This window comes from Grammomys surdaster, unplaced genomic scaffold, assembly GCF_004785775.1.
Source record: "Grammomys surdaster isolate TR1022 unplaced genomic scaffold, NIH_TR_1.0 185, whole genome shotgun sequence".
NCBI lineage: Eukaryota > Metazoa > Chordata > Mammalia > Rodentia > Muridae > Grammomys > Grammomys surdaster.
This window is the reverse complement of record NW_021604630.1, coordinates 11,830,806-11,841,798: the sequence shown is the minus strand read 5'-3', so window position 1 is coordinate 11,841,798 and position 10,993 is coordinate 11,830,806. Positions and strand designations below refer to the sequence as shown.

Genomic DNA, 10,993 nt, shown 5'->3' with positions numbered 1-10,993 from the left:
CTACTAGTTACTCTCCCTGCTCTGGGCTCTTCCTGATGCCTCTGACTGTTCTCTCTCTCTCTCTCTCTCTCTCTCTCTCTCTCTCTCTCTCTCTCTCACACACACACACACACACACACACACACTTCCTTTTAACCATACCATGGGCTGGTCATGAGGTCAGTTTGCACATATACAGATACATAAACCTTGAGGACATTCTGCTAATTGAAATAAGCTAGACACGGGGACAGCTGGCTTCCATTTACGTGAAGTATCCAGTTAACCCTGTGAAGGTAGAGTGATGCCTAGTGAGGGATTCAGGGATGAAGGAACACACTTGTCACTGCTAAACCATCAGTTTGAGTTTGGAAGGACTCAGAAGTTCTGGAGCAGGGTGTTGGCGTTGTTCGCACAGTGGGAGTGTGCTTCATGCTGTAAACCTATGCAGTTAAAAATGAGTAAGCCAATAAATTCTATAGTAGGTTCATATGCTGGTGACTTTGCATTAACTCAATACAAGCCAGAGTCACTCTTTAGGAGGGAGCCTCATTTGAAGAATTGTATCCATCAGTGGCTTGGCCTGTGGGGAAGTCTGTGGGGGGTAGTCCTTGATTAATGACTGAGTAGTTCTGCCCACTGTGGGTAGTGCCATCTTTGGGCAAGTGCTCTTGGGTTCTATAAGAAAGCAAACTGCTCAAGACTGAGGAGCAAGCCAGTGCGCGGTGATTCCTCTGCTTCTGCTTCAGTTCCTGCCCTGAGTTACCTCAACAACTGGACAGGGATGCTTATGGAAGTGCAAGCCACATATACCCTTTCCTTCCGAGGTTGGTTTTGGTCGATGTCTTATCACATTAACTGAAAGCTAGCTGGGGCTGCACGTTTAGCCACAGTTGAATTTTTTAGAATATGGAGATGGCTCAGTGATTAAGAGCATGGACTGCTGCTGCACAAGATGAAGGTTAGGCTCCTAACACCCACTTCAGTCACCTCAGGCTGCGTCTCCAGGTATCCAGTATGATCTACAAACACTAAATCACCTGATTTTAGTAAGTAGTTTTAATATACAGCAAATTATTAAAAATATATTTCTGTTGTCAGAGATATATAGAATACAGAGAAATATTATAAGAGAACTGTTTTTTTTTCAAGGAAAAGCATGTCTCTTGACCAACATACAGTGAATATGTCCCAAATATGTAAAGGTATTTAAGGAGAATGTGACTATCTCATACCTAGGCCAACAGGAATGTTAAGATGAATTTGACAGCCTGTGCCAAAGTAGGTGGTATTCAATGAGCAAAACGTATTACGTTTTTGTGGGTAATTATACGGTCATTATAAAAACCTTTTAAAAAGAAACCTAAGCATGTGGACTGTAAACATTGTATCCTGTCAGATTGGCTAATTGAAGGCTATACACTAAACCAGTGACGTTGGGAATTCACTAGCTCCTACCTTTGCTGATGAAAAATTTCAAGCTTTCATTTTTAACCAATCAAAGGCGAATATCGTGCCAATTCTAATTATATTTCCTTGATTACGAGTTTGTCCTTTTTCATGAAAGAAAGAAAAGCTAGTTGACATTCTTTGGGTAATAATCCATCTCTGCGTTTATCTGGAAACTCCAGCTGTAGAACCTCGGGATTTCTGCAGTACATTATAGGCCTGCCAAGTTCTGAACGGGAAAATCGAGTCAACCTCTTATCCGCTTGAAAAAATGTTTGGTTTGTTACTAATTTTTAAAATTTATCTTACACATCCCAATATCAGCCTCCCTCTCCTCCCAGTACCCCCTCACTCAGATCCTTCCTGCATTCTCCCCTGAGAAGAGGGACCCCGCCCCCCCATTACCCCACATACACATCAAGTCACTGCCAGGACTTTACAGGACGGAAAAGAAAACTCTTTCGCAACTCCTCAACCCAGAAATACTCTCCCTTTTCGGAGGAGTTAAAACTTCAGGCAGAGCGTGGAGCCTTCGTTAAGCAAGTCTAGCAATGTTTCCATAGTGCAACTGTTTGGATACACCCTGAGCCTGGAAACCATGGTGCACACCGGTCCTGTGAATCCTGGGCCCACCACTCTGCCCTAGGTGGCTGCAGATGGCGGCGCAAAACGTTCAAGGGCCACTGGTCACCAGCTGGGAAAGCAAGGAGACTTGTGTTGGCAGGGTCCACAGGCAGAGGTGGGGAAAATTGGGGGCGGTGTAGGGACGCTTTCTGACCTGACCAGAGAAGGATTAGGAAGGGGGAAAGGTGTAGCCTTGCTACAGGTGAGACGACACGAGCCGCCCCGCCCCATTCGTCCCGCCCACAAGCGCGCGGGAGGTGCCAGGGAGCTAGGGCGGGGCGACCTTTGAGCCCTAAACCATCCGGGCGGGCGGGGAGGAGCGGGCGGGCTGGGGTGAGGTGTCCCGGTCCTCAGAGTCCGAGGTCGCCTCCTTGCCAAGTGGCCCCGGCGCTCCCGCCCCTCCCACCGGGTAGGGTTTGGCCGCGGGGGCCGCACCTGGGCGCGCGGTTTCGGTCTGACCGGACTCGGAGCTAGTTTCGATTAGAGACAGCGGCTGGGCCAGAGGGCGGAGCGGTCGGGACGCGAGAGAGGAGGGGACTCGGTGGGGACAGTCCCCGCGAGAGACAAAGAGCGCCCAGAGAGCGCAGCGAGCATCGCTGCTACCCAGCCCAACGACCTCGCAGACTTGAGGACCGGGTGCGCGGCGGAGCAGCCAGAGCTGCTGGGGACCCCACGAGGCTACGCGGGATGCGGACGCCGGTGGTGATGACGCTGGGCATGGTGTTCACGCCCTGCGGGTTGCTGCTCAATCTCGTCAGTACGCTGGCCCCTGGCTGGCGGCTGATGAAGGGCTTTCAGGACCAGCCAGTGGACTTGGTGCTGTACCAGGGGCTGTGGGACATATGCCGCGAGCAGAGCAGTCGCGAGCGCGAGTGCCGCCAGCCCGACCAGTGGAACTACTTCGAGACCCAGCCTGTGCAGGTGGCCCGGGGACTCATGGTCACGTCACTGGCCACTACCGCCCTAGGGCTGCTGCTGGCTTCCCTCGGTGTGCGCTGTTGGCAAGAGGAGCCCCACTTCGGGCTAGCCGGCCTCTCGGGGGTCGTGCTTTTCGCCGCTGGCCTCTTCAGCCTCATCCCCGTTTCCTGGTACACCCACTTCTTGACAGATCCCACCGTCCTGGCCGCCCCGAGCCACCCGGTCACCGTGCAAGTCAGCTACAGCCTGGTGCTGGGCTACCTAGGCAGTTGTCTGCTGCTGCTGGGCGGCTTCTCGCTAGCGCTCAGCTTTGCGCCCTGGTGCGAAGAGCGTTGTCGCCGCTGTCGCAAGGCGCCCCCAGCAGGCCCGCGCCGTAGCAGCATCAGCACCGTCTACGTGGACTGGCCGGAACCCGCGCTCACACCTGCCATCAAGTACTACAGCGAGGGTCAGCATCGGCCTCATCCCGCCGAGCACAGGGACACCAGCAAACTCAAGGTGGGATTCCCGATGCCACGACCGCCACCCAAGGCTTACACCAACCCGATGGATGTGCTTGAGGGAGAAGAAAAGAAAACAGCCACCTCCCAAGGCGGTTCCTCCTCTCGCAGCACTCGGCCCTGCCAAAATTCACTGCCTTGTGACTCCGACCTGTAGACAGGGCTCACCTGAGCTCCGCCTGGGGTCCGAGGGTGACTTGAACTCCGCATGGCCAGTACATCTCCAACCAGAGCCCTGGACGCCTTCCTCTACCTGGAGGAAAAGCCTTCCTTTCCTGGGGTCAAACTCCTCTCCAAATACTAGGTTGGGTTCATTTATCTTGTAAGGAGTTTTACTTTTCTCTCCAGAGGGACCAGGTCTTCTTATGCAGTGACAAGAGTGGGTGACGTTCTGCATACTGTTCATTGCAGTAGTGACAAAATTGCAATTAGTCAATAGGCTTTAAAAAGTCCTTGAAAGTACAGTATTCTAAGTTACCCATGAGCCTTCACAAACATCACTCTTGGGGTGTTTTGTTTTGTTTTGCTCCTCGCTTCAGTCTCTAGAGAACATAAATGGCCAAAAATGTGAGTCTGGCTGTATTTGAAGGTTGTACCATAAAGCCGGCAGCTTTAATGGCTTTTATGAAGTCAAGTAACTTGTTCAACTCATATTTATATCTCTCCGTGCATACATAGTATTTATCTTTTCTAATCACTTGTTTCTGTGAAGGAGGTTGAACTTGTCTTCCAGAAGCCAGGCCGATGCTACTGTCCTGTTCCCTAGATACCTCACCCTGAACAGAGATATATTTTGTACAATACGAACTGTTAGGTTGAGTTTGGCTAGAGTCCACATGTACATATCTTATTTATAAATAAAAATTGTAAATGTCAGTTTCGGGATTCCTACAAAAGCCTGTCTCCGGTGTCTTTTGGGAGTCTTGGCATTTGTCACTAAGCAGTTTCTTGGCATCTGAGCCACCTGTCTGCAATCTCACATCTTTGTCCTTCTCTGCCTAAGATTACTAAAAGGAGCCAAGGGGCCCCACTTAAATCCCGGTTGGCTTTGTTTTCAGGCTCGGGCTGTTTTCAGTGCAAGCCAAGTCTATTGTTGGGGGAAAAAAACCCTCAAAACTAGCAGCACCAGTTTCAGGGACGAGATGGTAGAGCCCTGGTCCTCTTCTGGCCCAGGTACTTCATGACCCAGCTAGGCAGCTGTGCTGCATGAGAGAGCAGAAATCCCCAACAGCTCTGCCTAAACACTGGAGCTAAAAGTTCCTTTAACTGAACTGAACCTGTTATTTAAAGTTCAGAAGTGGGAACCACACATGGAGGCGTGCTAACGGTGGAGAGCTACAGTTGGAGGAGTGAAAGCTCATGGCGGACCAAGAAGGTAGGCGTTTGCAGCCCCTGCCACTTTGGAGTAGAATCACCTTGTTTTCTTAAGGACCCCAGCTTTATCACTTTAGAGATTTTTTTTCAAATGCAGATTCCAATGCTAGAGACCCCTGAAACTTTGTAAGTAGACCCCAGAAGACCACAGTGCAGAGGTTCTCAACCTGTGGGTTGTGACCTCCAAAGGGGGTCGGGGGGGTGCCACAACATGAGGAACTATATTAAAGGGTCACAGCATTCGGAAGGATGAGAACCACTGTCCCAGTGCATATGGTCCTGGAGGTACACCAAGTGGCAAAGCTTCAGCTGGGACTCCAGCTCACGTAATTGCAGTTGGGGGCAGGAGGCAGTCAACACCAGACATCCGAGCACCTACTACATAGATGCTTTAGAAGGTGGAAGCTTACTGAGTGTATATTGGTCAGGATTTCTATTGCTATGATGAAACACCCTGACCAAAAGCAAGTTGGGGAGGAAAGGGCTTGTTTGCCTTAAACTTCCAAATCATAGACCATCGTTGAAAATAGTCAGGACAGGAACTCAAACAGGGCAGGAACCTAGAGGCAAGAGCTGATGCAGAGGTCATGGAGGGGTGATGCTTACTGGCTTGCTCCCCCTGGCTTGCTCAGCTTGCTTTCTTATAGAACCCAGGACCACAAGTCCAGGGGTGGCACCACCCACAATGGGCTGAGCCCTCCCCATTGATCACTGATTAAGAAAATACCTTACTCTTATGGAGGCATTTTCTCAATTGAGGCTGTCTTTCAGATAACTCTACCTTGTGTTGAGTTGACCTAAACTAGCCAGCATACTGTGGCCATGGAGCTAGGAATATAGAAAGGTAGTCCGGATGTATTCAGTTCCCACATCAAAGACAGCAGCAGGAGGTTCTGAAGTCCAGAGGTAGCTAGTATGCGCTACTATTGAACAAAGTTGGTCTCTTGAGACTTTTACTTTTCCTCCTTCACGTACTCTCCCTGGCTTATAGGCAAAGATCCTTGATCTCTGAAGATTGAAGTTTGACAACTGAAAGTTAAAACTATCTCCATCCTCCCCTCCCCTCCCCCAGCAGCAGAAATGGACCCAAATTTCCCTTTTAAAATACACGTATTTTGTCATAAAAATGTTCAGGACAGCGTGGAAGGAGACTCTTGCTTAGGGTTGGGATCCTTTCTTGACCCAGGGGTCATTCTCTGCAGCAGAAACACACACACACACACACACACACACACACACACACACAATGGGCTTTAAACAAGATGCTTCTAGAGGAGCAAACTCTGGAGTCTTGCTGTGAGTATGATCCCTACGTTGATACTGACCAATGAAGATGCTGCACTGATGTTAACTCACTGATGCAGGATGGCTCTACCATCAAGCTTTTGACACTTATGACAAACCCCCTCAGTCAGCACATAGAGGATGTGACATCCTTCAGTGCTCACAGGCTTCCTATGCCTAGGCTCCCTACACACACACACAGCCTTTCTTCTCATACATAACTTGTTATGTATATAGAAAGTTGTATATATCCATGGCCACTGTTCCTAATTTCCATGGGAATGTCACTACAGATGAGTTCCTTCTTCTTGTGTGAGAAGAATAAACCTAGGGACTCAGTTATCTAGGTCTTCAAATTAAAGAAACAAAGTGTTTTAAATCCCCACCCTTTCTTGCCACCCATCCCTGCCCATGTTCCTCTGTGCCCTCACTATGCTGCAGGCAATGAAATGACGTCTTCCCCTCATCCTCCTGTCATGAGAAAGAAGGTCCCGGACACAAAGATTAACTTATCCTAAACAAGAAAAACACAGATAGAGCTCAGCAGAGGGTACAGCGCTGGTGAGTAGGAAAATGTGGAGGGCTGCCTTCAGTGTGGGCTTATATCTCTAATCCCAGCACTTGGGAGTGGGGGTGGGGCTGAGGTAGGAGTATTGGGAGTCCACAGCAATTGGCTGGCATAGCAGGACTCTGGGTTAGACAACAGAACAAAGGATGAAACAGAAGACTCGTTTTACATATTATCCAGACTGACAAGGAGGTGAGTCAGCTGTCCCACTTGGAAAGCAATGTGTCTGTTAGGCGGAGAGAGGCCTGAAAGAGCAGGCCTATTACTTCACAGATTTCAAGCACCTTTGTCACTTGCATGGCTAATTCCGTTACCAACCCCCTCCCCACACCACAGCCATTCATGGCCATGGTGCTCCAAATTAGATTCCTCTTACCACTGGGCTACCAGGGGCTAAACAGTGTGGACAACATATGTGTGGTCTATGCTGCTGGCGTGAGACTTGCCCTCGTCTCATCTGGAATGAGTCTGGAAATCTGGAAAGACTGTTGGATATTACCAGAGGGCCTCCTTCACTTTAGCTCCCTGTAGGTAACAGTTCAGAGCTCGGCTGAGCGCACACAAAGAAAAGCTGGACAGGGCATGTGCAGGAAGCTGATTACCATCAATGCTAGAAGCTGATCTGAGAGTCACAAACTCTGCATTCAGAGTCTTACTTTCTTTGAATTCCGCAAGCCTTCCAGGAGTTAAAATAGTAGGGATTCCTCCAGAATGTTCCCTTTGCCTGGCTGTTTTCTATAAGAAGTGTAAAGTGCCTAATTTAACTTGCTAGAAAAAAAATTGCTAGCAAACATAGAAAGTCATGTGTGTGGTATGTCTTTGAGCCCAATGCACAAGCCAATCAACATTTCTTTCTAAATATCCTTATTTTTCCAGAAGAACACCCAGAGATTTCACTTCTATCTATGAGCTTTCTGTTCTATTTATTCATGGGCAACTATGTTGTTGTGCTGCTTAGTTTTATGTCAACTTGACACAAGCTAGAGTCTTCTTACAGCAGGGAATCTCAACGGAGTGCACAACTCCATAAGACTGGGCTGCAGACAAGCCTGTAGAACATTTTTAAAATTCGTGATTGATGTGGGAGGGCCCAGTCCGTTGTGTGTAGGGTCGTCCCTGGACTGCTGCCCCTGAGTTCTGTAAGAGATCAGGCTGAGCAAGCCAGTAAGCAGCACCCTTCCATGGCCTCTACATCAGCTTCTGCCCCCAGGTTCCTTCCCTGTTTGAGTTCTTGCCTTGGTTTCTCTAAATGGGCTGTGATTCAGGATATGTAAGCCAAGCAAACCCTCTCCTCCTGAAGTTGCTTTTGGTCATGGTGATTCATCACAGCCATAGTAACCCTAACTAAGACAGCTATAAACTTGAGGTTCTGATAACAAATGAGAAGAAACTGATAAATTAACATGTAACAAAGACATTGTCACACTAGAAGGCTCTTATGGTTTAAAAATACATCATTTCTACCAGTAAAAAAGGTTGTGAAATTGACAAGCTAGCTCAGAAGTTAGGGATGAATAGGAATTGTTAAATATAGTCTTGAGAATCCATTCTAAAATCATGCCCTTTTGCTGACAAGGACATTCAGTATGTTGTATAAATTCTTGAATGGGGAAAAGCTTTAGGGATTTGTTATAGTAGGTTCAGATGGAGTGTATACTTAGGCATACACTCATAAGAAACATAGATAGACCAGACCCAGGATACAAGGAGGAGGAGGAGGAGGAGGAGGAGGAGGAGGAGGAGGAGGAGGAAGAGGAGGAGGAGGAGGAGGAAGAGGGTGATACATAGACTGGCTATGGTCAGTAGCCTTCTTCCTCCAAAATGACAGGAATTCCTGGGGTCTGTGTTGGAATCTGGGTCAGTCACATGCAAGCACTGAGCCTGTAGAAGCTGACTGAGCAAGCCAGAACACAAGCCCTGAGGATCTGGAAGAAGGATAAAGGTCCTGAGCAGACCAAGGCAGCAACTCCATCCTATCTAAAGAGATAGCAGTGATGAACATCACCTCGTTTGGAGCCTGTTTCCCTGTCCCCCCAATAGCATTGTCATACACGTGTGAAGAGTAAAGCCAGGGACTTGTCAAGGGTAGAATGATCAGTGATGTTAGCTTCTAGGCGGTAGAAAAAAACAAACTCCTTTTGTGGCTGAAGGGACACAGGGTACTGGAAGGTGGAGACCAATTTTCTCTGGTACAGCTGAGCTTCTGCACAACTTAATGATGCTTGTCCTACCTTTTAGAAAGAACTTGCACAGCCTAATCAAGAAGAGGGGTTCCCCTGGCATTTGTTCTTTAGGTCAAGTTGATCTTTACTTAGAAGATTTTATACCTCATTGAAGAGCATGGAACATTTTATGCCTTGCCCACAGTAATAAGCCTGGGGTTTCTCATTAGGCTTAGTGGTTAGTACAAGCTCATTCTGTGAGACAAAATGAAAATGTCTAGAAAAGATCTCAAGAAAGGAAATGCTTCCAAATGATATTGAGTGTATTACAACAGAGACTCATGTGACTGGATTCAGGTACCATGCATGCTAAGCCATGCATAGGGATTGTACAGGACAAAGTGATTTGCCCAAGGTTGTTCCTACCAAGGTTTAGACCACATTACCATTGCACATCACAAATTCAATGCCTTTGATTCCCCATGAAGCACTGTCACCTAACGAGATGAGCAGACACATTAGCAGGCCAAGCACTTGTGTGGTCCTCATCGGGCAAGAGCTAGTTAGGATTAATCCTGGTGTAGCCTATCTCCTATGTTGATGATAACAGTAACCACTGATGTTATTTTAAATAGGATGAGACATATCACGTGTCTGAGACTCTATATCTACAAAGTACTTTTACCTGTTCCATTAGTGTCAAAATTGATTGACATTGTCATAAAGGAAATGGTTTTTATATACAATTGCCAACCCAGAAGTGAAATTTATCCAGGCCAGTGATGCTAGAGATCAAATACTTGAACATTTGCCATTATACAGAAACTTGGCTCTTAACTGGAATGGCAAGAAGATCCCTCGTTTTGTTAAACTAGAAAACTGGTTCAGAGGACTAACTATCTCAAAGTCAGAATCAGAGCCAAGATTTAAATCTAGAACTTCCGACTGGCACTGGGTCACGTGACTGAGTCATAGCCTAAGCTACATGGAAGTCCAACTGGAGTCTCACCGTATCTAAGAATCTACAGATTTCTAAACTTCACTTCGTGATCTAAAAACCAGACGACCGTCTCTAATTTAAGAAGAGATCACTTGAAGAAGTCATCAGCATTTACCACAAACGTTAGGAAAGTTAAGACGGCATACAACGAACTGGAGAAGCAGCATTTATTTAAATGTCTCAGCTCCTTTTTTTTTTTTAATGAGGTCATTCAGTTTGTAAGGAGGTTAAGGATTCCTGTGGGAAGAGAGTTGGAGTTAGAGTCAATACGCTGCCTTTGTACGAAACAACAAAATAAGTTGCTGGAACTTTAAGATGTTAGTAGAGATCATGGGGGTGGGGTACCTACGTTTTGAGGGGTAATTCTAATCCTAAAGCAGCCCACCCCACTCCCAATACCATTTGCCCTGTGCACACTCTACTGAAATGTCTATTTCACGCACATTTTATTTTAATTCTCCAAATTGGAGCTAAAGACTGTGTAAGCAGAAATTAGTATAAATTACAGCTTGGACTTTTCACAATCACCTTTTTCAAGCATGTCTCACTACCCCTTTCCCTCTGGCAAACTGCCCCGGCTCCCTCCGCATACCTGGTCATCATAGACTTCGTTGACAAAAGTCTCACTCTTCATTAGATTTTCTTCTTCTTGGTTATTTTCTTTATCATAGTCCAAATTTCTTGATGATGTTCTACAATCAAGGAAAACAATGTCAATAGAACAGTTTGTGTAGAAACCAGGAATAAAATATTATTATAGTAGGGGGAGAGATGCATCAGCTCTTAAGAACATTCATTTCCCGCTCTTGCAGAGAACCTAAATTCAGTTTCCAGTACCCACGGGGAGGCTCAAAACTGTCCAGAACTCCAGTTCCGCCGTCCAACAGCCCCTTCTAGTCTTTGAAGGCAAAGCAGACATCGCTAATGTATACATCTAGCCAAACACTCATGCACTCAATATAAAAATAAATAAATCTAATATGCATGTACATGTATATAATTACTTATCCACTGTCATGGTTAATTACATAGAAACTGTGTTTTATTTTAATCCCCTCTTAAATAAAACAAGTGATCTAAAATAGATGATAGTTGGGTCAACTATTATTTGTTACTAGGAAAATCTAGTATTGTT

At 46.7% G+C, this 10,993-nt stretch overlaps 1 protein-coding gene across 1 annotated transcript; it reads left to right on the top strand.

The window, feature by feature from the left end:
• Nucleotides 1–2,532: 2,532 nt before the first annotated feature.
• Nucleotides 2,533–4,346, top strand: Cldn23 (claudin 23). Its single transcript, XM_028768134.1, has one exon. The coding sequence runs from the start codon at nt 2,740–2,742 to the stop codon at nt 3,625–3,627; it is 888 nt and encodes a 295-aa protein (XP_028623967.1). The 5' UTR covers nt 2,533–2,739; the 3' UTR covers nt 3,628–4,346.
• The last annotated feature ends 6,647 nt before the right edge of the window (nt 4,347–10,993 follow it).